Below are 26,606 nucleotides of genomic sequence, written 5' to 3'. Positions count from 1 at the left end.
ATTTAAACTGCGTCACATTACCTAATGTTCTGTCTGTTGATTGTACATGTCCACTGTGTTGTTGTTCAAATCAATATTCATACGCATTAATGTGAAAGCCCTAAAAGAAAAAACTATAAACCCAGTCAAATTCTTAACATAAATACCAACCCAACCACAACCAACACCACCTGTGCTGCCCCTTGCTCTCCTCTGCTGAGCCCCCCTCCCTCCTCGCATTAAAGGGACTATGTGCGTGTGTGTGTTACTATTTCGGGATGGTATATCAGCAAGCATCCCATTAGAGAGTGACATGGCATGTGTTGAATACAAGGGCATGAGGAAGGCGCCCACACACACAAATACACACACATCACCCAAGTGCCCGCCCTCCGACACAGCATTCCAGTCGAAGCAGATGCAAGCCTGCCAGACCCCCACGTCTATCCTTCCACCTCACTTGGGCCGTGTTGCACTGGACTCAAGTGTGAGGGAACGAAGACCCTCACATACACAAACACACATACTGTACCGTTGAAGAAGGCTTGGAGAAGACATGGTCGCAGAGGAGATTGTGGTCTCCCTCTCTGGTGGTTCTCCATGGGGGTTCAGGCTTCAAGGAGGAAAAGAGCAGCAACAGCCTCTACAGGTGGCAAAGGTACGCACCGGTGTCTGACTACTTAAGATCAAAGGTGGGTAGAGTAGCCAAAAACTTTACTCAAAACTTTACTCAACTTACTCAACTTTACTCAGTGGCGTTACTTTAAAACAATACTACTCAAGTAACAGTAATCATCCATAAAATGTACTCAAGTATAAAAGTATTTGGTGAAAAGAATACTCATGTAATGAATAACGTTGTTAGTAATTTCTTCCAATGTTTGATAAAAAAAAAAGTTTTTTTTTAAAATAATGGTATTTTTTTTCTCAGCACAAAGTTATTTATATGAACTGTTATTATTACACTGTACAATAACCCATTACATAACCACATTAAGCCAAAGAACAAAATTGAATTCCAGCGAGAGAAAAAAAATATTGGAATGAAGCATCATTCATCCAAACAGCATAAGTGCCCTCTAGTGGAGAAAATAGTTCCTAGTTTGAATAGTGACAAGGTCCTTCAGAGTTCCTATTATGAAATTAAAAGGATCATATTTCTGGTTTTGGGTGGTCAATTGGTACTAAATAAAAACTGGGAGACAGGTTAAAATCCGCGCTTTCGAGTCATGTTCAGGGAAGCGCTCTATTTCAAATACTTATTTTTTTACGGTGCTTTAAAGACCCCACGTGATTGAACAGGCCGACGTGATCATAGAACGGCAAGCTTGAGTCTGATTGGTATAATGGAGTCTTGTTATTATTGTTGTGACGTTTCATTGGTGAAACTGGTAGAGCTACTGTTGTCTTGCCTGGCACGGCCAGACTGTTCTCCCTGTGTTTTTCAAACACTGAGAGAATAGTCTGGGACCCAGCCCATTAACGGCCTCTCGAGCAAGTACAAAATCATTCGACAAATCAGATTCGTTTATTTGCGTGACGTGTTCTTAACGAGCAACGTCACTCTTCCGCGTCGGAAGTCGTCTCCACAACAACACAGATGGCGAACAGGAGAGCCGAGAATATGTTCCAAACCACGGTAAAATCAGTTTTAAATTACCAAAAACACATCGACACAAGTCATTGACAACAGTCTGTCTCGCGCTAGCCATGTTGAATAAACTCCGCTCTCCTCGTATGTTTACTTTAGCGCGCAAGTCCCTCGTCCCGCCTGTCGCTGATTGGTCCACTCCGCTGTCTGTTTGCCGTGGCTTGCTCCGCCCTGGAAATTTTATCCGCTTAATGGTGGCCAGACTCAATAGCTGGAACAGCGGTGAGTCTGGAGTACCAGGCTAACTGTTGTCATCGCTGAAAAAAAAAAATCTAATTTGTAGAATAAAGAGGAAAAGAGGAACAAGAGTAGCATTTTTTTCTTCATATATCTACACAAATAAGCATAGTAAAACTACTCTTAAAATAACATTTCTCTCAAAAAGTTTACTTAAGTAACTAACGCGTTACTACCCACCTCTGGATAAGATAATGGTCATTATTATCGTTGAGAGGGAAGTTCTCGAGTTTTTGATGTCATTAACCAAATACAATTATCGCCCAAGTCATTTTAATTTACTGTCATAATCCAAACAAAAAACATGAATGTGATTGTTAGAAATGTATTTCATAATATGTATCAAACATCAAACAAAAGTTGGAATTCAAACCGACACCATGTCGGTTTGAATACAAATCCCACAGGATGACAATTTAGTGTGCGTCAAAGTGTATTTTTTGTTTTACAATCAAAATGGTACCACCTTTCTATTCTAGGAATACCAATAAAACTTGTCTATTGTGCAGTCTTCATAAGACCATGCCATTTATTAGTCATTCTTCGCAGACGACATTTTTATTATTTTATCTGTCAACATAAGTTGCACCAACATCCGCGTTACAAAATTTCCAGCTTGAAGGGGTTGTAATCCAGGGACACAGGATAGTTTTTGTTAACTTCTCTGAGGCGTTTAGTTTTTTGTAAGCGCTGTTGTTTTTTTATTACAATATTGTGATGCAATAAAACAGTCAATACCTACAGTATGCAGACAAAGCAATATGTCATTTAAACCAAAGGAATCTTTTAATCTGACTGCTTTGGTTTGTTTGTTTTTTTAAACATTTATGTTTGTGTTTTCAGCATCCAAGGGTGTTTATTTGTCATTTCAACCACATGTAATGAGTCAAAATAGCATCCATCCTCAATCTGGTGCCCTGTATAGAGCCGCTCTCAATGCGACAAGGACTTAAAAGACTGTGCAATTGCCGGTTATATGCATGAGACCCTGAGAAATTAATAATTAAGTGCTCCTCCTTTCTGTCCTATTAAACGATGCCTGCTGTGCCCCTCACATTTCATTTATGGTTATATGGGTCACAAAACAGTGTGAACATGTCGGATATAAACTCAAGTTTCAAACTAAGCTGTCGACCTTCGATAATGAAGGTAACTTGGATTTTATGCGATTGTATTAATGTTAAGCCTTAAAATGAGGTTTAATCATTCAAAGGCCATTTTTCACCCTGTAATAAGACCATTTGGATTTGCTCCCACTCTCTGATGCTGAAGATCAGTGTGTGTGCATCCAGCTGTTGATATGTGTGCGTTTGCATGTATGTGTAGCTGCACATACCTCAGATAAGCCTGGTCGTGGAATGGTGGGGCAAAGAGCTGCAGGATAAGAATAACCCCCGTTAAGAGGAGCTGGAAGCCAGTCATGGAAAAAGGCCTCCTGTTCACACACAAAGATAAAAGACACAACATTCACATATATGCACATATTTTCTTGTATTTTACCTAATTCCTCATGTTAATGTCAACGTTTCTTTTGATGACTACTAAAAAGTTGTGTTCTGTGTATGTGGGCGATGCTCGCTAAATGATGACATGACAGGCTTCTTTTAGTCCAGACGAGTGATGCAGCTGTCCAACCCTTTCTTTCATTATGCTCACATATGCTGCATGCCAATAGATTCCTCTAGTATTGTGTGTACGTGTACAACTGTGAAAAAGTTTAAGAGGAAGTTGTCCTTGCACATGTCTGTAATAGTGATAACCGCAAAATACTGGGAACATTCTCATCATTGCACTTATTGGATAAGATGTGTTTAAGTGTGTGTGGAAAGATAAGGATTAAAATGTGTGCACTCACGGACGAACACACTTTTGAGTTATTCTGATGCATGGTCAAATATTTTAACAGTGTAAATGACAAGATAGATTGCATATTAACCTTCTTGTTATGCAGCAAGACGAGTGAAGGTCAGAGTAGAGCTGCTACGCCTCCGCACTGAGAAGAGCTAGATGAGGTGGCTCAGGTATCTGTTTAGGATGCCCCCATGCTGAAGTGTCAGGCACTTTTTACGAGCAGGAGTTTCCGGGGATGAACCAGGACACATTGGTGTGAATGTTTCTTAAAACACCTTGGGATTCACCTGGAAGAGATGGATGAAGGGAATGGAGGTGGGAATTCTGGGATTTAATGCAGAACCATGGAGAAATAGAGGAAAAGGGATGCATGGAATATCAAATTTCATAAATATTTCATGAAATGTATTAATAGAAATGTGATTTGCTAGGACATAAGCGAGTCAGATTTCTACTTTGAGCAATTAGACAACTTTCCGAGGTACTTCCACTTTACTTGAGAGACAGAGAGAACCAAAAGTGGTCTTTGTCATGTGGCAAAATGGATTTTGCCATGTGGCATTTATTTTGCCATGTGGCAAAATGGATTTTGCCATGTGGTAAAATTGACTTTGTCATGTGGCAGTTTTTTTGGTATGTGGCAAAATGGATTTGGATTTAGGAAAATTTGGACGTGCATAGTCGTCACTGGCATAGCTTACTTTGTTGCCAGTTGAATGTCAATGTGGTGTAATGCTAAATGTATGGCCAAAAATCACAGCCAAACATGTTTTTCTGCCGTTTAAAATGAATGGAAAATTTGGACGTGCATAGCCGTCAATGGCATGGATGTACATGGCCTTTAAAACTGCCATATATCCCCCAAAAAGGCAATAACCCCCCCCCCCCCGAAAAAAAATGCGACAAACCAAAATCCATTTTGCCACATACCAAACAAAAAAATGCCACAAGTAGAAATATAATTTTGCCATATGGCAAAATCAATTTTGCCAAATGGCAAAAAACATTCCACATAGCAAAATCCATTTTGCCACATGGCAAAAAAAAAAAGCCACATGGCAAAATCCATTTTGCCAAATGGCAAATATCACTTTTGAGTCTCGGCCCTGCTGCTTTATTTTCGCATTTCTGCTCGCGACTTCCATTTTACACTTTCTCAAACCAAAACAACAGTGGACCTGGAGTGGCATAACTCATCAAAATCCTTCTAAAAAGACAATTTGGAAGTGCCGCATCCATCTGCCATCATCACGACATCAGACGACAACATGTTCATGAAGGCAGATGTGGAACCAAGCATGTGCCACCACAAAGACCGGGTGTTTATCTAGCCATGCTGCCGCTGTGTTATGTAAGGTATGTCGTTCCTATCCCTGCATTTTCATGTGCCCGGTGCTCAAACAATACTAAAACTAAAATCTCATGAAACGACTTGTTGTCTTTGATATTGTTATCATGATGATGATTGTAATTATGATGATGTTTAATTTTATTTACTACAACTACTGTACTGCTGTGGCTGCAACACATGCTATTTTCTGCTAGACTGTTGCTAATCAGTACGCGCGGGATGACACAATTATGTAAACGCATAAATGCAAATGTTACAAGTTTTTTGTTCCTTTGTTTACAGGTGGAAAACTCTTAGGCAAGGGAAGACAACTTGATGTGCCTCACAACAACACTTACTGTACGTTGATGATGACTTTGATGACAGATGGCTCGACTCCACCTTCGTTAATATTTTTCCAATAATTTTATAAATTGTGATTTATTGACCTGTTTTGCACATGAACCAATCGTTTTAAATAAAACAAGAAATGGAATCATGTTGTCCGAACATTCTATTGCGATCAATACCTTCAATAAAAAAAAAATTAAAAAAAAGACACACATTTGTGTTTAGATGTACATGTGTGATGAGCTCATAACACCATAACTACTAGTATAATCTAACCAGATGAACAATATTTTGTAGTATTTCTTCATAACAACAAAATCTGTGTCAGCCCTTCTGCATTTGGCAACTGTGATACTATTTGTAATTTTGTCTCATTTTGGTCACACATGGCCGGCGTATCAATCTATGCCTCATGCTAAAACAGGCTGCACAGACTGTTGGAATTTTCTCCACGAACGATCAACAAAGTGATGAGAACAAACGCACAACACAGAAAGTCCAAAAGTTGCATTTATGTCTTGCTGAATCTATTTTTGGAGATTCCGTGGGTTCCTCTGGTTTAATTTTGCAGTTTTAACTTTGTCTACACACTGCTTACTTTCACCGCACTTCATGTTTTTCTGTCTAAATCGGAAGTCTGTAGCAGAAAATGTCAAATATGGCGGTGTCCATGTTTCGCTCAGGAAACGTGTCTATACACTTTTTTTCTAATTGCCAAGTAGAGTAATTTTTCCACACACTCCATTATTCATCACAAAATTGACCTATACCTAAGTCACTCATCTCTGAGAGACAAGTTCTGTAAGTCATGGAGGCCCTAAGTTTAGCCTGTGTTTTTATAGGAAGAGTGGAGAGTCTGTTGTGTGCGCATTTCATTTACAAGGTCCATACTGTAGGATGAGTTTGAAATGTTAAAGAGTTTTTGATCACGATTTATGTTGTATTTGCAGTTTAAAAGCAATATAGACAATTTAAAACATTTGTGGGGCTTCTATTAATCACATTTTTTTGCTCTTTATTTCAGTATCATGTTGAAATAGTCAAGATTGTTGTGGTAGGCTTTCAATGAACTTGTTGAACTCTTGTTTCTATTGTTAGCATGGTATATATTTACGGTCCTTGCTTAATTCCCTATGTGCAGGTACGCCGGCGCAGCAAAGCATGCAGAGCAGGGCTGAAGGAGCAAGATGAGCTGGTTGCCATCGGCGAGCATTCGTGCACCAATCTCAGCCACGCCCAAGCCATGAGTCTCATCGATGCTCAGAATTCTACGCTGCACCTGAGGGTCAAACGGTCCCCTTCTTATCCGGCCCGCTGCTCACCTCCACTTCTCTCTGTGACCTCCGTTGATCCCAACGGGGTCACTTCGCCGCCAGACAGCGAGGCCTACTACGGCGAGACGGACAGCGATGCCGACACGCGCTCGCACGCCCACCGTCGCCAGCGGCGAACGTCTCCGCACGCCCGCTCACCAGCACGCTACGACAACCATGGGGAGGAGGAGGAGACATCTGAGATGAGTGGGTAAGCAAGATTTGTGTCCGATGAATCCTCTGCCCAACGTAGAGGAAAAAAGAATCAGACAGGTGACAAGAGCAGTCTAAGTCATAAAGCTACAAATTCCAAAACAGCACTCCAAGGGGTTAAGAGACTATCCATGAATTTTGCCGTTAAATTACAACATTTTGGGCCCCTGTTGCAATGCAGAATTTATGGAGTAGAATCATTTATGACCCAAAGGCTGATTTACTGCACTTACAAAAAGGGGAACAACATTCAAACCTCTAACACAGCAGAGAAAGGACACAGAGAGGTGTCAGGAACATCACCAATGTCAGACACACACCAAGACCACATACAGCTCTTAAACTTTTAATGACATCTAGTCATTTAAGCCCAGTTTAATAATACAGGGTTTCTACAGGTATCAGCAAATCTCGTTTAATTCTTTTTAATGCCACTTTTAATACCACCTTAAACTAATTGAATGTCCATGCTTGACTGCAGATAGTTTCACACAAGGGCGTAGGTTTGTTCTCAACATTGGTAGGGACGATATAACAGCATAACCTACATGTACACTTTTTGCTCGGAATGGGGCATTAATAAGACCAAACAGATTGAGCAAACAGAGGTCAGAACTACATTTCTCAAGAATATGAACCTATTTAATTGATATGCTAAATCAGGGGTGCTTATTATGTCGATCACAATTGACCAGTCGATCACAACGCTAGGGTGGGTAGCTCTTGGCATCCCCCCAATTTTTGTTTTTAATGTACTTAGTTAATTATGATTATTTTGTGTGTATGTTGTGTTGTGTGAGCAGCATATGCGGTAATGCAGCACCCGTCTTTTTCTAAGCAGCTTCTTGCTCAAGTTTTTCTAGGTCTATGGTTTTCAGCAGAGTTCACTACATTTCTCACAGTTTAATTAACGTTAACAGTAGAAAAAACAAACAGAAGGACACTTCTAAGTAGCTTCCTACTCGAGTTTTGCAGGTTAGCAAGTTCACACAGTTTAATCTTATGCTAACTCTGATGCAGGTCAGACTTTCAGTAGCAAAATTAGTGGTGTGTTTCCCACCTCCACAACATTGGCGTCTTTTTAAATTACTTACAGTGGCTGCTGCTGGCTGAAAAAAACTTTTAATATCCCTCCTCCTCGAAGGGGGCAGATGTGTGGGTCAAGTCATCAGCCAATCAAACGTGCATTTGAGGGGGGAAAATTGACAAGTGAAAAGGGGTAAATGTAAGTTTGAAAATAATTAACTTAATAATGGTAGGGTCTACCCTTACAACATATGGGAATAAAATCCAAATTACCTGGATAACTGAACTCATTATATCCAGGGGTGGGCAAACCGGTCCTCGAGGGCCGCAGTGGGTCCTGGTCCTTGTTCCAACTGATTCAGCACAGACAGTTTAACCAATGAGGTTACAGTGGAAACAAGAAGCACCTGACTGCAATCAAATGATTGCACTTGTAAGAAATCAGATTGGTGAAAGATTGTCCTCATGATGAGTATGAGCAAAAACCCGCACCCATTGCGGCCCTTTGTGGAATAGTTTGCTCACCCCTGATATAATGTATATAAGGTTGCTTAAAGGTTGGTGGGGACAATTTGAGCATCCTGCAAACTTGGTAGTGTTACGTCCCTACCGTCTCTATGCAAACCTACGCCCTTGGTTTCACACATATACATTGTAAGTAGAGTTGTCCGATAATGACTTTTTAACCAATAACCGATATTGTCCAACTCCAAGTGATGTAGGTATGTAATGAGTTTAATTCATTATTTTTCAATCATTTATTGTTCATTTAATATTTGGACCATAAATGCAAATGGTCCAAGAATCTTAGTTTAGAGACATCTAATGGTCAATAAACATAACTGCTGAGCTAAGTTGTGACCGGCTCTAGTACAAAGGCGGAAATCTTCTACATTCACTTTGAAGGCAACATGCATATTGGCCCAAAACCGATGTCGATATTATCCGATATCCTTTTAAAATGCTTTTGTCGGCCGATGCTATAGGCTTCCCGATAATATCAGACAACTGTAATAAATTATGTAAAAAAAAAAAAAAAGTTTTTTTTTATCCATCAAGTTTACATATTTTTTAATGCCTCGAATATTTAGTTTAATGCTTTTTAAATGTCTGAATTTTGACTACCGTATATGCATTTAATGGCTTTAAATGTTTTTTAGTGAGCTGCATAAACCCTGTAATAATTTGAAAAAAATCCTGCTTTTTAACTTTTGCCTCTTGTTGTTGGGTAAATTCATTGTCATTCCATTCATTTTATTTACGAAAGGCAATTTGAGATTTAAATTACGAATGTGATCATGGAACAAATTACACTCACTGTATCATATGTGGTTTGTCCTTTGTCTGGAAGCTATGAGAGTGCAAATGAAGCAGCGGGTGGTCCACTGCAAGGGCAGTGGCACGGCGTTCCACACAAGGACTTCATCTACCAGCCACCCCAGCTGGGATGGACCACACCTGTGCACAGTCTCACCCCGCACTCGGTCACCCCCACCCCTGAGCGAGCCCAAGGAGAGACCGAGGGTGAAGGAGACAGCGGCTTCCAGGAGGCAGGGGCCTGCATCTGCCCGCCTCTAGTGTCTCCCGAGCGGGCCAAGGAAGCTCTGATGCTGGGATCTAGCAGTCAACTGGTGCCCATGGTGGGACCTCAGCAGGGCCCTGTGAGTGAGGAGCTCGCCGCCACCTACATGGATAAAGCACGACAAGCTAGTGAGTGTGATGTAAAAAAACCTGGTTTAAAATTAAAGTTCGGGTCAAGATTCTTCGTCAGGGTTACAGTTTGGATTTTATATCAAGGTTAGGGATGCATACAAATCTCAGAAATCTAATATGTAAATATAGACATTGGTTTAAAAAAAAAAAATCCCCCTAATAAGGCTATAATGTGGTATGATACATTCAAGAAAACAAATATCATTCAATTCTAAAAAGCTTTCTGAAGCAGACTAAGTTAGAAGTGTACCGAACTGTAATCATACTAAACGTGATGTTGCTTCACTGCCTTCAAGTGGTCGTTCACTGCAATTTCAGCATTACAAGACGTCAGCTGTATTTCTGGCCTGGGTGATTCAGAGGTAGTACAGTTGCTAAGCTTTCTTTATATAACTGAATACATTCATAGTTCCCCCTACAGACCACTTGGGTGTAACATGAAAGGTATCAAAACTAGTGTACATTACATTGTGTTTACTTATGAAATGTTTCCATGTACAAGTGAAAGTTCTCACTTCTAATGTAATGTTGTGATAGTTGATAGTTGCCTCTTCACACGTAAATGTGTTTAAATATCTATGACGTAGGGAGGGATAAGTTTTCTCGCGAGGCTTTCAACGACATACGACATGTCATTTCTTATGTTGCACATTGATAGCTGGAGTGCTATGGATGTCGCAGGAGTCATGCGAATGTGTGGGGGTGAGCGCACATGTGTGCGTATATACGCTATATATATATACAGTGCCTTGCAAAAGTATTCGGCCCCCTTGAATCTTGCAACCTTTCGCCACATTTCAGGCTTCAAACATAAAGATATGAAATTTGATTTTTTTGTCAAGAATCAACAATAAGTGGGACACAATCGTGAAGTGGAACAACATTTATTGGATAATTTAAACTTTTTTAACAAATAAAAAACTGAAAAGTGGGGCGTGCAATATTATTCGGCCCCTTTACTTTCAGTGCAGCAAACTCACTCCAGAAGTTCAGTGAGGATCTCTGAATGATCCAATGTTGTCCTAAATGACCGATGATGATAAATAGAATCCACCTGTGTGTAATCAAGTCTCCGTATAAATGCACCTGCTCTGTGATAGTCTCAGGGTTCTGTTTAAAGTGCAGAGAGCATTATGAAAACCAAGGAACACACCAGGCAGGTCCGAGATACTGTTGTGGAGAAGTTTAAAGCCGGATTTGGATACAAAAAGATTTCCCAAGCTTTAAACATCTCAAGGAGCACTGTGCAAGCCATCATATTGAAATGGAAGGAGCATCAGACCACTGCAAATCTACCAAGACCCGGCCGTCCTTCCAAACTTTCTTCTCAAACAAGGAGAAAACTGATCAGAGATGCAGCCAAGAGGCCCATGATCACTCTGGATGAACTGCAGAGATCTACAGCTGAGGTGGGAGAGTCTGTCCATAGGACACAATCAGTCGTACACTGCACAAATCTGGCCTTTATGGAAGAGTGGCAAGAAGAAAGCCATTTCTCAAAGATATCCATAAAAAGTCTCGTTTAAAGTTTGCCACAAGCCACCTGGGAGACACACCAAACATGTGGAAGAAGGTGCTCTGGTCAGATGAAACCAAAATTGAACTTTTTGGCCACAATGCAAAACGATATGTTTGGCGTAAAAGCAACACACACCCTGAACACACCATCCCCACTGTCAAACATGGTGGTGGCAGCATCATGGTTTGGGCCTGCTTTTCTTCAGCAGGGACAGGGAAGATGGTTAAAATTGACGGGAAGATGGATGCAGCCAAATACAGGAACATTCTGGAAGAATACCTGTTGGTATCTGCACAAGACCTGAGACTGGGACGGAGATTTATCTTCCAATAGGACAATGATCCAAAACATAAAGCCAAATCTACAATGGAATGGTTGAAAAATAAACGTATCCAGGTGTTAGAATGGCCAAGTCAAAGTCCAGACCTGAATCCAATCGAGAATCTGTGGAAAGAGCTGAAGACTGCTGTTCACAAACACTCTCCATCCAACCTCACTGAGCTCGAGCTGTTTTGCAAGGAAGAATGGGCAAGAATGTCAGTCTGTCGATGTGCAAAACTGATAGAACCATACCCCAAGCGACTTGCAGCTGTAATTGGAGCAAAAGGTGGCGCTACAAAGTATTAACGCAAGGGGGCCGGATAATATTGCACGCCCCACTTTTCAGTTTTTTATTTGTTAAAAAAGTTTAAATTATCCAATAAATTTTGTTCCACTTCACGATTGTGTCCCACTTGTTGTTGATTCTTGACAAAAAATTAAAATTTTATATCTTTATGTTTGAAGCCTGAAATGTGGCGAAAAGTTGCAAGGTTCAAGGGGGCCGAATACTTTTGCAAGGCACTGTATATATGTATATACGCTATATGTTATATACTGTATATATACTGGTATGTACTGTACAGTGGTATGAGAAAGTATCTGAACCTTTTGGAATTTCTCGCATTTCTGCATAAAATCACCATCGAATATGATCTGATTTTTGTCAAAATCACACAGATGAAAAAACACATTGTCTGCTTTAACTAAAACCACTCAAACATTTATAGGTTTTTATATTTTTAATTAGGATAGTATGCAAAAAACGACGGAAGGGGGAAAATAGGTTAGTGAATCATCATATTTAATATTTTGTGAGCCCCCCCCCCCCCCTTGGCAGCAATAACTTCAACCAGACGCTTCCAGTAGCTGCAGATCAGTCTGGCACATCGATCAGGACTAATCTTGGCCCATTCTTTACAAAACTGCAGTAGTTCAATCAGATTCCTGGGATGTCAGGCATGAAACACTGTCTTTAAGTCATGCCACAGTATCTCAATGGGGATCAAGTCTGGACTTTGACTTGGCCACTCCAGAACGTGTATTTTGTTCTTCTGAAGCCATTATGAAGTTGATTTACTTCTGTGTTTTGTATCATTGTCTTTTTGAAGCATCCATCCTTTTTTTTTTTTTTTTTTTTTAGCTCCAACTGTCTGCCAGACGGCCTCAGGTTTTACTGGAAAACATCCTGATAAACTGTTGAATTAATTCTTCCATTAATAAATGCAAGTTGTCCAGGCCCTGACACAGCAAAACAGCCTTACATCATGATGCTCCCTCCACCATGCTTCACTGTGGGGATGAGATGTTGATGGTGGTGAGCTGTTCCATTTTTCCTCCACACATGACGTGTGTTACTCCCAAACAATTAAACTTTGGTTTTATCAGTCTACAAAATATTTTGCCAAAACTTCTACTGAGTGTCCTAGTACCTTTTTGCGAACATTAAACGAGCAATAATGTTTTTTTTTTTTTTTTTTTTAGACAGCTGTGGCTTCCTTCGTGGAGTCCTCCCATGAACACCATTCTTGGCCATAGTTTTACATATAGTTGATGCTTGCACAGAGATATTGGACTGTGCCAGGGATTTTTGTAAGTCTTTAGCAGACATTCTAGGGTTCTTTTTTTACCTCTCTGAGTATTCTGCGTTGAATTCTTGGCGTCATCTTTGGTGGACGGCCACTCTTTGGGAGAGGAGCAACAGTGCCAAACTCTCTCCAGTTTTAGACAACTTCTCTGACTGGTGATTGATGAACATCCAGACTTTTAGAGATGGTTTTGTATCCTTTTCGAGCTTTATACAACAATCCTTGATCGCAGGTTTTCAGACAGCTCTTTTGACCGAGCCATGATGCACATCAGACATTGCTTCTCATCAAGACAATTCTTACCAGGTGTGTGTTTTATAGTGGGCAGGGCAGCTTTAAACCACTCATCAGTGATTGGGCACACACCTGACCTAACTTGTTTGGTAAAAATTGGTTTCAATTTATCTTTAAGTCTACTTTGCCAGAGGGTCCACTTACTTATTTTCCCCACTTTTGTCATTGTTTGCATGCTATCCTCATTAAAATATGAAAACCTATAAATGTTTGGGTGGTTTTAGTTAAAGCAGACACAGTTTTTTTTTTTTTTTTTTTTTTTTTTTTTTACATGTGTGTGATTTTGATAAAGATCAGATCACATTTGATGGGGATTTTATGCAGAAATCTGAGAAATTCCAAAAGGTTCAGATACTTTTTTATACCACTGTGTATATATATACGTATATGTGTGTGTATATTCAGTTTCCCTGTCAAATCCAATGATACATTTTGTTTGGAGAAAAAAATCACCAGAAGTTATTTTATGCAGTACAAAATAATCAGGTAATTTTCAATGATAACATTTATTTTAACAATTAAAAACATATCACAAAATTGTATTATCTGGGAACTAAGAATGATAGTTTACTTACTGAATAACAGATATCAATTGTGGTACTGTAAATTTGTATTTTACAACTGCTAAACCTAAGAAACAAAGAAAAAAAAAAAAGCACTTCTAATAACACATACGTACTGTAATTTTCAGACTATAAGCCGCTACTTTTTTCCTTCGTTTTGAATCCAACAACTTATAGTCCAGTGGGGCTTGTTTGTTGATTTATTCGGGTTAATAGGTAACACTTTATTTGACAGTGGCGTCATAAGACCGTGATAATTCTGACATGACACGATCATGGGCATTACTGAATGCTTGTGGCAGATGTCATTTAGTGTCATCCGGCAAACTATGTCACTAACTCTATTTATGTCCAGCTTGGATCTTTTACATTATTTATAAGTGAGCTAATTAGCCGGATAACACAAAATGACATCTGTTATAAACATTCATTAATGCTCATCACAGTGTCATATCATAATTATGATTGTCTAATGATAGTCTTATGGCACCACTGTCAAATAAAGTGTTACCGAATACCATAACTAGCAATGAATGAAACAACTGGAACAGTAATTGAAGAAATAATTAGCACCGAACATAAATTTGGATTGTTATTTACATCTGTAGCGCTGCAGTGCATGCTAGGAGGCATGTTGGACAACAACAGTGTTGACAATAGGTGGCAGCAGAGGTTGACTGTCTCCCCCAAGGGAGCAGTGATGGCCAAATGAAGCTTCTTGAAGCAATGAAGCTTTGCAGTCAATTGGTTCAAAACTTCATGGTGGTACATTTAGTCTAAAGACAGTCGTATGATGCCACTGTCAAATAATGTGTTACCGGTTTATATCTTTTGGTGTAAATATCCCATAACACAGTGAGGACAGCTGTGGCTTATAGTCCAGTGAGGCTTATCTATGAACACATGCCATTTTTCGTGTCAAATTTGGTGGGTGGGGCTTAGCGTAAGGTGTACCATATAGTGTGAAAATTACGGTAATTCATCAATCTAAAGCAGTGCTTCTCAATTATTTTCTGTTATGTCCGCCAAGAAAATGTTTCGTGTTCCCCCCAACTTTCCGCCGCCACTGTAAATAGCATCATTTGTCTATAAAATATTATAAGCACACCACTGCATAAGATTGTTTCCTTGTTAACATTAAAAAAAATCATATAGATCAACTTACAATAAAGTATAACTTTCTTAACATTTTTTTTTTTTTGTAACAGAAAAGACAAAATCAATTCGCCTGAATAACTAAAAAAAAAAAAAAAAAATACAATCAAGGCACATTTATTCTGGCTATTTAATACTGAAGAATAGTATTAGTCATGCAAAAATTTTTTTCATACATGTCTTAGTATACTGTATACATACTGGTATACAGTATATATTTGTACACAGGCCCAATGATGACACCACTCTCTAAATATTTCTTGGTGAAGGGGTCTCCAGATTCTGTGTGTGTGTGAGAGACAGGTGTTTAATACTGGTCAGGCAGACAGGAATAGTGGCTTGACATAATGCGTCACTTTGGGCGATCAGACAGAGACAACAAAAGGTCTTTAACACCAAGAGAGAGGTAGCAGCCACCGCTGCCTCATAGTAGCAGAGGGCGAGGGTGTGTGTTTGTGTGAAAGAGGTCCTGGGGGTGGTTAAACACGCTCGCGTATAAAATTGGTCTTGAAAGATGAGGGACCCAACAACTCATTCAGCAGGTGGACAGACAAGCAGACACAAAGGTAAGACAAAAATGCTCCATTGGAAAAGATGCTGAAAATTAATCTATTGCATCTGTACTGTAATTAAAGAATCAAATCTAATCTACGTCTGAACTCTATAATTTACAGCAACTTTTTTATTATTATTTTTAAACTTTCTTCTGAACTTTACATGTTTTATTGCTTCTATGTGGAGCTTTAAGGATTCATCTTACCAGCTCCCAAATTACTCTAAACTCTCATATTGAATGAATGAATGTTGTATCATTTTGTTAATGCAACAAAAAATGCTTTTACTATAGCTCCAAATTTTGCATTTTTAAATAATCAAAAAGATATTTTTAGATAAAAAACCAGAATTCCTTCATATTAAGTACTAAGATTTTGACATCTTTTATTCTAGGTAATATCCAGTGAATATATACACAATAATTTAATATATTCTATACATATTGTTGTATAATTCTTTTTTTTTTTCTTCATTGATACTAAAAATAAATGAGACATGCGTGTTTTACTGCCTACAAATATATTAGGTTTTTGTTTTGTTTTGTGAGTTTACTTATTTATTCATTGCATTATTTTGTTCATCATAAATGTGAGACTAGTAAAGGTTGTCACAGTTGTAAATAGCCTCTGACTCAAAGGAGCTACATACTGTACACAAGGGACTGAACTGCATCTGCGTATGGAATAGAAACTGATCTAACCACCCCGGACTGTTTAGCTCATCATTGGAGTGCAGCAGGAATTCTTCATGGTAAACCCATAATACTTACAACTGTCTGTCATGGCTAATCTTCACTGTCACCATAGTGAAAAAATCAGCCCAGACCATTTTGCCTCAGCTGGCACTCAGACTCTGCACTTAAGTAGAAGGACCGATACTTACAGTGGTATGAAAAAGTATCTGAACCTTTTGGAATTTCTCACATTTCTGCATAAAATCACCATCGAATATGATCTGATATTTATCAAAATCACACAGATGAAAAAACAGTTTTGGTTTAACCACCCAAACATTTATAGGTTTTCATGAGGATAGCATGTAAACAATATCAGAAGGGGTAAAAATAAGTAAGTGAACCCTCTGTCTAAGGAGACTTAAAGAGCAATTGAAACCAATTTTTACCTACTAATGAGTTGTTTAAAGCTGCTCTGCCAGGACACACATCTGGTAAGAATTGTCTTGATGAGAAGCATTGTCTGATGTGCATCGTGGCTCGGTCAAAACAGCTGTCTGAAGACCCGCGATCAAGGATTTTCTATTCGTATAAAGCTGGGAAAGGATACAAAACCATCTTTAAAAGTCTGGATGTTCATCAATCGACAATCAGAGAAGTTGTGTACAAATGGAGAGAGTTTAGCACTGTTGTTTCTCTCCTAAAGAGTGGCCGTCCACCAAAGATGACGCCAAGAGTTCAGCGCAATATAAAGCAGATATAAAAAGAACACAGTCACTGTGCACACATCAACTATACAGTATGTAAAACTATGACAAAGAATGGTGATCATGGGAAGACTCCACGGAGGATGCCACCGCGATCTAAAAAAACATTGTTGTTCGTTTAATGTTTGCAAAAAGGCACTTGGACACTCCACAGACGTTTTGGCAAAATACTTTGTGAACTGATAAAACCAAAGTTGAACTGTTTTGGAGCAACACACAACAGCATGTGTGGAGGAAAAATGGAAAAGCTCCACCGTGAAGCATGGTTGAGGGAGCATCATGGTTTGGGGCTGTTTGGCTAACTCATGGCCTGGACAACCTGGAATCATTAATGGAAGAATGAATTCAAAAGTTTATCAGGATGCTTTGCAGGAAAACCTGAGGCTGTCTGTTAGACAGTTGAAGCTAAAAAGAGGATGGATGCTGCAACAAGACAATGCAAAACACAGAAATGAATCAACTTCAGAAGTAAATCAACTTCAGAATGGTTTCAGAACAACAAAATACACTTTCTTGAGTCAAAGCCCAGACTTGAACCCCATTGAGATGCTGTGGCATGACCTAAAGACGGCAATTCAAGCCAGACATTCCAGGTATCCTACTGAACTACAGCAGTTTTGTAGAGAACAATGGGTCAATATTAGTCCTGATCGATGTGCCAGACTGATCTGCATTTACAAGAAGCGTCTGGTTGAAGTTATTGCTGCCAAAGGGGGGCACAAAATATTAAATGTGATGGCTCAATTACTTATTCTTCCCCCTTCTGTAATTGTTTGCATACTATCCTCATCAAAACATTAAAACCTATAAATGTTTGGGTGGTTTTTCATCTTTGTGATTTTGACAATTTGATGGTTATTTTATGCAGAAATGTGAGAAATTCCAAAAGGTTAGGGTACTTTTTCATACCACTGTATGTAGAAAAAAAAGAAATAAGACCATTGTCAAAGTATTAGGACTGATTCCCATCTGGTACTTAAGTTAAAAGGTATGGACTCTGTATAAGCATTTGTACAAACTACAAATGTTTTTAGTAGTTCATGGGTGTAGTAGTGGGGTTACCACACAAAGGAGTGCTTATACCTTGTCTGAATATCATTTTGGTTTTTCTCTTGTGCAGAGCTACAGCGCGGGGAGAGTTTGGTGGAGAAGCAGGTAAAAGAAGCTCGCACCAAATGCCGTTCCATCGCTTCATTGCTGACTGATGCACCCAACCCAAACTCCAAAGGAGTGCTCATGTTCAAGAAGCGGCGGCAGAGAGCCAAGAAGTACACGTTGACCTGCTTCGGCAAGGCTGAGGAAGACCAAGGGGGTGAAAGCACCGAGGGGGAGACGGAGGAGGAAGGAGGGAGCTCCATTCAGAGTTCTGAAGTTGACGAGGAGGGTTTCTCAGCCTCGTTTGACCCTACCTGGGATAGCGGTTATTTAGACCTGCTGGACAGAAGGAGTGCCGCCTGCCCCCCGACCACACCATCAGCAACGAATAACAACAGCCCAGGAGGTGAAAAATTGAGCTTTGAGGCACCTGTAAGTCAAATTCCAAGCTTGGAAGTGTTCGGGCAGGAGACCATGAAGCAACTGGACGCGCCGAAGTCTTCTGCTCCGGAGGTGCCCCTTGTCAACGGTTGTCCAGTTTCTATAAGCCGGGCTAGTGTTACACTAAGCTCACCTCCTCTGACACCCCCACTAAATAATCAAAATGGCCCACATGTCAATGTCAGCCCAAATCCAAACTTTGACAACCATTCAGTTCCAGCTGCGCTCAATCGCACAGCTCGCCCCTTCACTCCTGGCCCCACGACACCCTGCTCGTCAGTGACCTCCGTGATGTTCCGACCTCCCCAGCCCAAACCAGCAGCGGCTGTCTCCATGGTCACTATCGCGCCTACTCACTATCCGTCTGTGGATGGGAGGAGAGCGGTGTCTAGCACCTCCCTTTACATCCCGCCTCGGAACAATGGCGTCTCCCCCTCGGTCAGCTCCTCAGCCCTCTCACCCCCCTCATCTTTGTGTCCTTCCATTCCAGTCACTCCTCAACCTGCACCTGCCCACCCTGCTCAATCTTTCTCCCCTCCTCAGCCATTTCATTCTCCCCCTTCCTTTCATCCAACACCCTCACCTGGAATGTCTCCCATCTCTCAGGTCCAAGTTTCCGTTGTTCCCCCGAATCAAGATTCCACAGCCGCTCATCCCATGATCCCTGCTCCCATGGTGACTGCGCCGACCCCTCAAACCTTAGCCCCAGATTCATTGGGTTCTCGTGAGCAGCGAATCTCAGTGCCCGCTGCGCGTACCGGTATCCTGCATGACGCTCGCAGTCGCAGCAGCAAGAAGCCAATGTTCAGTGCCATCCGCAGTAAAGACGTGTCACCGAACCCTGCCCTGATGTCCATGGTGCAAAACATGGATGATCGCTTTACGAGAACCACAGCTGCAGAGTCTGCCGTTGTATCAAGTTGCGAAGCTGGCCACGAGTCTGGGCCTGAGGAGGACTGGTTACGCCTGGGAGCCGAGGCTTGCAACTTCATGCAGGCTCAGCGAGGATCAAGGCCGCCACCAGTGGCCCCAAAACCGCATACCACTCAAGGGCCTCAGCTGGCAGGAAAAGGGGGTCAGCTGTTTGCCCGCAGACAGAACCGAATGGATCGTTATGTCGTTGAGCGGAGTCCCTCCGCCGCTCCGGGACTGTTCTCTCCTTCCCAGACCAGAGAGCCTTCACCCACGCCATCCCTGCCAGCTACCTGGAAGTACTCCTCCAACATCCGTGCCCCTCCTCCAATCAGCTATAATCCACTCCTGTCACCCTCCTGCCCTCCAAAAGCCCAGAAGAAGGCAGAGGTGACAAAGTCTGGATCAGCTGGAACAAAAGGGAAGAAATCCACCAAAAATCAGGTGGATGTCATGAAACACCAACCCTACCAGCTCAACTCATCTCTGTTCACATATGGTGGGTCCCAAGACTCTTCCTCCGGTCCGCAGCAAGGTGGTTCTCAGAAGACGGCAAGAGTTTACGAGGTGAAACGCTACTCCACACCACCTCCAACAGCCACCAGCCCTGCCCTGAAGGTGATCGTTCCTCGATCTGCCACGACACTTGGAGAACCGCTTTGGCGATCTGACATTGCCTCTCCGCCTCCCCAAACAGCCTATCACCCCCAAACACCTCCCACTGCTTACCAATCACAGTGGTCCCCTGGGCCCCTATCCCCTCCAATACCCCCTGCGCCCACAGCTCCCCTCCCTCAACTCCCTACCTTCATCTCACCTCCAAATGCCGTCCAGTCTCCCATGTTCTCCCATCTCCAGCCTCAACAAGCTGATAGGCAGTTTAAGAGCGCCCCAGATCTTAGCCCTCTCAGATCCACTGCACCCACCCCACAGGCGTCCACAGGAAGCCAGTACAGCAGGGTTCCCAGACCCCGATTCAGCACCTCCAACCTGGGACTACAACCTTGCGTGTGGCGCCCTGGGTCCACTGCTAATTAAAAATAGCATATGCTAGTCTGGACTGAATACAAACCATTTTATTTCAAAAGAAAGTCCACATGCTTTGAGTTTGGTATTATTGTTATTCACATCTACAGACATGTGCTGGAGATGTTGCTGTATGGACTGTACGAGATCAAGAATATGATCTTTTTTTTTTCTTTTGTGGGGCTGGGGATAGTTCAGATTCTCTTTGATTTAACCATCTTGACATATTGACTTATAATTTAAAGGCAACATGATGGTTTAGCGAATGTACCAGAGAGAGATTAAATGTGAATAGAAAGGTAGTGGAAAGATGTTGAATAACGAGAAGAGTATGTGTGAAAGGACTGATTTTAGGGAATCAGAAAGAGGCTAAAATATGACATCCAATGAAGTTTAAAGAAACTCCTGTCAAATTTAGGGTGACCATATGTTGATTTCCAAAAAAGAGGACACTCGGCCCGGCCTTCAGATACTTGAATTTTACTCGAAGTCCACTCAAAGGTACCTAAATCACTTGAATATATTTAAAGTGCGCCTTCTCCGTCTGGACAGAAAAATCCACTTTTATAAAAAAATATATAAATATATAACCACATACAGTAGGCAATGTGCCAACTAAACATTTTTATAAATTACTATCACAACAATTGTCCCGGACAAATTGTTATTTCCACTCACCTGTTATTCTCATTCAATGTTCTAGATTGCACGCAAACAATAACCGGAATAAAATGACAAACTAAGCTACCTTATTAGCGAGCACCGGTAGCTGAGGCAAAATCAAACATTGCTATAAAAGTTTACAATTATCGGCAGAGCAACAATGCGACACTAAACGGGATTTTACAAATCACGTCAGTACAAAGCTCCGACAGAAGTCAACAGTTGCCAAAAAGTAAATTTAGCAAGTGTACCTGTACCCAAATTTGTATCCAAAGTAGAACAAAGGTACTTGGGACTTAATTACACTTTTGGGTACATGAGCATTTGATTATATACGTATTGATCGTAAAAAACTCTCAGGCTCTCTGGGAACACGTCACAGAGAGCACAGTACAGTAGTATTTTGTGCAAAGTTTCAGTCAATTTCAACACACGCTAATTGGTCCCGTGAAAAATAATGAAAACCGGACATTTTCATGAACGTATATAATAAATAATAATAAAACCTGGCCAGACGCGACGGACAGGACGTGAAAAGTGGACATGTCCGGGCAAAATAGGACGTTTAGTCACCCAAGTCAAGTTAGATGCACCTGGTAGTCCAACCTTTTGCAGATTGTGCTTTAATTATGCAAACACACGCTATATTTTCTTTTTTTCCTTACTAAAATATTATAAGATAGTGTAGCGTTTGGTTATTGTGATAGAAGGCAGACTCGAGTCATGTCAAACCTAAACTGCCGATTTTAACACGCAAAACTTCTTTGGCTAAAACTTAGGGGCAGTTTACATGGCGACTCTGCGACACGACGCAATGACTGTGTTGCAGAGTGGCCTCGCATTCGTATGGTGTCAGCGAAGGCTGAAGGCAAAAATGCAAACCTTGGAATCCTGCCTCCAAAGTGGAAGAATTTGATTGCGGGGGCTTGAGGGGGGCTTGCTCTGCATGCATACCAAAAGCTCCCGCTGCGCGGGACCACGCCAATAACGTCAGCACTCGTACATGTCACATTGGGCGTGCGCAGCGGTGCTACAAAACATTAAAAACAGCAAATATGGCGGAACGTCGGCTTTAATTTACTGTTTTTATAATATTTTCAATTTAAATATGCTGAATGTTTCCATTTTTGTGCCTTTTTGGACAAAAGAAAATGCCATTGCTTGGAGTAGGCGGGCATGTTGTCTTCCGGGCTGAGGAGGTCAAAGTGCATCATTCGCTGTCGCCTTGTAAATTTGCACTGCCCCCTAGGGCCTGGCATGAATACTACATCGTTTTTATGCGGAATTGCGACATTGTTCGAATGGAGATGGAACCATATAAATGCAAACATGAAATTTTTCGTCTTCTCGGAGAGTCACCATGTAAACGGCCCCTTATGCAAGCTTGGAATTACACTTGCACTATGTGACTTGACAAGTATTGCCTATTTGCATTCATCGCGGCTAAGTACGGTGGTCGAGAGGTGTCAGGCGAAATGCCTGAGTCCAAACGCTTTGCAAATTGAAAAAAAGCACGAACCCCAATTGCAAACGCTTTGCAAAAGAAAACAGCACAAATGCAAACTGCCACAACACAATCCCCAATTCCTAAAGCGCGATTGCAAATTGTCAAAACACGAACCCTAATTGCAAACAATTTGCAAAAGATAAAAACACGAATGCAAATTGCCACAAGATGATCCCCAATTCCTAGAGCGTGACTGGAAATTGGTAAAAGCACGAACCCCAATTGCCTCAACACGACTGCAAACGGCTTGCAGCACGACTGCAAACGGCTTGCAGCATGACTGCAAATGGCTCGCAGCACGACAGCAAATGGCTCGCAGCACGAATGCAAAAAGCACAATAGTAAAAACCCGCAGCGCAACAAATCTGAGGTCAGCTAGATTTTGTAGATACAGTATTATGCTTTTATTGAGATATTAATTTTGAGTGGTGACGTCACTCATACCTTTTCCTTAGTTTAGCTCCTGCAGTTAATGGAGTGTACCAACTCTCTCAATAACAAAGGGGTGTCCTAACAATTAGCACAACGTAGCACAAACGAATGGCAACACTTCAGGACCATTTTGCAGTAAATGAGGGGCTTTGAGTGACTTCATCATTTAAATTAATCTCAAGCCCCCCAATTAACTGCAAAATGGACCCACACTTGTTTGTGTTATGATCGTGCTGGTTGTTGGGACTCCCCTCTGTTATTGATCGATTCGGTACGCTCCATTAGCCGCGGGAGCTAAGCTAAGGAAAAGCTACGAGCTGACGTCACCACTCGAAATTAATATCTCAATAAAAGCATAATACTGTGTCTACAAAACCTCAAAACCTTGCAGACCGCAGATTTACCTATATAAGAATTGTAAATATCTGTAAAACGAAAGCAGCACAAACAAAACTTTTACAGCACAAATGGCGGACATCATTTTTATATGAATTTGCGTCTAATGGGGGGGCAACTTCATGGAGGTCCGTAGAGATGGTCACAAACAACATATAGCAATATACAAAGTGTCGTCCTAACTTCCCGGTCATCCCCTTGCAGTCGTGCTGCGTGATTTAGCTGTTGTGCTGCATTTTCGATGCCAGCCATTTGCTTTCACGTTGTGGCAATTGGGGTTTGTGCTTTTGCCAATTTGCAACCGCGCTTTAGGAATTGGGGATCGTGTTGTGGCAGTTAGCATTTTTTTTCTTTTGCAAAGCATTTGCAATGGCGTACCGCAACCAACACATCACTTCCGCTCATTAATATTCATGACTTTAGCTACTGTTGCTAAGGGAGGACACCGTTTGTCCCCAATAGGAAATGAATAGAAATCGTGTACAAAGGAGATGTTTACAAAGCTAAACCTACCAATTCTCTCCGAAAAGGATGTCCCTGGTGCCATGTTCACTTGCAAAGATGTGGAAGTACATAAAAATGTTCAGTTAAAGAGATGGCTTGAGTGTCGGGGGCTGAAAAAGACGGAAAAAAAAAAACGAGCCAACCTTAGCATAGCCTTAGCTTTTATATCGACACCTTTTTCTTGAGTGACTGACAATGACATTCTCCTGTTTCAACACACTATCCTTCACCACCAGCCCTGTCTTTCCTATATATTATATCCTGTGGTTGTTCTACGTCTCTGACCATTCTTGGGGGGAATTTATATTTTGTGTAGCGATCGCAAATGCTACTCAGTGACAGCCAACTAACACTTTTAATTTTTTCGTTATTAACAAATCTTAATTCTATAATTTATTTACACTTCCCCCTTACTGAAGTTTTTTTTTTTTTTTTTTTTTTTAAAAACAGTAACGGTAACAGTGGTCGTCAGATACCATTGTAATCCTTTTCAGGTCATTCATTGTCAGACAGAAGCAGTACGGCACAACGTCATGCTAAAAAATAACTTAAAAATATAAAAATGGCTTACCTCTTTGTCCTCTGAAAGACCATGCCAACCCAACAAAATGTTTACTGCATATGAAATGTGAATGGATTCACCGAGCTGGTGTTAAAGTCCACGCAAGTTGATTCAGTGTTCACGCTTTCCTCCCGAGTTTTGGTTTCGGAAAACGTATGAAGAAAACATCCTTCATATGTCGTAATGTCTATAGGCGTTTCTACAAGTTCCAAAAAAGCAATGTGTGATCGGCATGTTCGTTTTTGAAAGATTACCGGAGAAAAGTAGCACAAATAACATTGTTTCTATGCGAGGGCGGGTCTATAATGTCCCACTTCGGCTTTACTCCCGCTTTACGATGCGACGTCACGGTCTAAAAATAGCATGCGTGTGGTCGCCGTTGGGGTTTGCATTTTTTTCTGTTTGCAAAGTGTTTGGACTTAGCATTTGCCCTGACTCCTCTCGGCCACCGTACACACCGTCGACCTGCCAGTGTGTTTTATGATGTGGAGGGCAGTGGCCCCCTTTATGAAACACATATAACGGAGGTGGCGCTGAACAGGAGAATATTTAGAATCAAGAAATATGTTTTTGAGAAAATTGCAAAAGAAAGTCACAATTACGATGACATCTGACCTTATCTGTCAGTATAAAACCCAAAGACAGATAAATGGTCTAACTTTCCAATTAGTTAACAGCTAGCTGGTCAATCTTTAACGAAGCTTCAAGTCAATTATGCAATGCAATGGGCAATACAATGACTGATTTGGGACCATTAAGAATGAGAATTTTGAATGTACAAAGTGGCATACATTTTACACTGTATGTTGTGAGCAAGATCTTATGACTTCACTTTTGACTTGCTTAACCCAACCCATCAAATGACTGTATAACTTTTGCCACAGTAACTTGGGACTTTTGCTTTAAATTTGAAGGTTTAGACTTGAGACTGAACATGACTTGCACCTACAGTATGTGCTTATTCCCATCTCTTGTTTCTGAAGTTTGGTTTTCGAAAATATAACACATACATAGAAAAAACTATGTAGAAACAAGAAAAACCTCTATGTGGAACAAGAGGGGGATATTTCTTTTTTGTTTCTTTTCCATCGGGGCATGACGGCTAAATAAAAATAGACATGACTCACGTCAGCTGTCACTCTCTTTCTTCCTGTGTCATTTTCACATTCATGTCAGCAATCCTCCTCACTTAAATTTTGTATTTTTAAAAATCTAATCGATACATCCAAGGGCGTAGGTTTGTATAGGGACGATAGAGACATAACACTACCAACTTTTCAGGATGCTCAAATTGTCTTGCATTATACATTAAGTTCAGCTATAAAGGTAATTTAGATTGTCTTCCCATGTGTTAGGATAGAATTTACCCTACCGTTATTAGGTGAATTACTTTCATTATGTTTGGACTTACATTTACTCCTTTTCACTTGCTGAATGTGCTGGTCCATTTTTTCCCCCTAAAACACACGTGTGATTGGCTGATGACTAGAACCCCCACATTCACACAATCACGACAGAAATACATGTCAATATGCCGCCTCCTCCGCCCCCTTTGAAGAGGAGGGATAATAGGACGGGATTTTTTTTTCAGCCAGCAGCCATTTTAAATAATGTAAAAAGATCTCAGTGTTGGGGAGGTGGGGAACACGCCACTTATTTTGCTACTGAAAGTCTGACCTGCATCAGAGTTAGCATAACATTAAACTGTGTGAACTTGCTAACCTGTAAGACTTGAGTAGAAAGCTGCTTAGATAGGTGTCTTCCTGTATGTTTTCTACTGTTAATGTTAATTCAACTGTCGATTTTGTTCATTTATTCATTAATTAAAATGTATTTCTTTTCTACATCATTTTAAAAAATATATTACCGTATTGGCCCGGATATAAGACGGTGTTTTTTGCAATGAAATAAGAGGGGGTCGTTTTATATTCGCGGTCTAGACATTATACCCATTCACGACGCTAGATGACG

General features: G+C 40.9%; 1 protein-coding gene across 1 annotated transcript; it reads left to right on the top strand.

Moving 5' to 3' along the window:
• Positions 1-432: 432 nt before the first annotated feature.
• LOC130909093 (synaptopodin 2-like protein) lies at positions 433-25,752 on the top strand. Its single transcript, XM_057825169.1, has 4 exons — positions 433-637; positions 6,541-6,923; positions 9,303-9,661; positions 18,218-25,752. The coding sequence occupies exons 1-4, from the start codon at positions 536-538 to the stop codon at positions 20,581-20,583; spliced, it is 3,210 nt and encodes a 1,069-aa protein (XP_057681152.1). The 5' UTR covers positions 433-535; the 3' UTR covers positions 20,584-25,752.
• Positions 25,753-26,606: the final 854 nt, after the last annotated feature.

Source organism: Corythoichthys intestinalis, chromosome 21, assembly GCF_030265065.1.
Source record: "Corythoichthys intestinalis isolate RoL2023-P3 chromosome 21, ASM3026506v1, whole genome shotgun sequence".
NCBI classification, from domain to species: domain Eukaryota; kingdom Metazoa; phylum Chordata; class Actinopteri; order Syngnathiformes; family Syngnathidae; genus Corythoichthys; species Corythoichthys intestinalis.
This window is presented reverse-complemented; position numbering and strand designations above follow the sequence as displayed.

What these genes read in the sequence shown, in the direction of transcription:
- LOC130909093 (XM_057825169.1), top strand. Translation starts at nt 536, where the DNA reads ATGGTCGCAGAGGAGATTGTGGTCTCCCTCTCTGGTGGTTCTCCATGG. An exon ending in GAGACATCTGAGATGAGTGG is followed by an intron (nt 6,924 to 9,302) that starts GTAAGCAAGATT and finishes TTTGTCTGGAAG; the next exon opens with CTATGAGAGTGCAAATGAAG. An exon ending in GGATAAAGCACGACAAGCTA is followed by an intron (nt 9,662 to 18,217) that starts GTGAGTGTGATG and finishes TCTCTTGTGCAG; the next exon opens with AGCTACAGCGCGGGGAGAGT.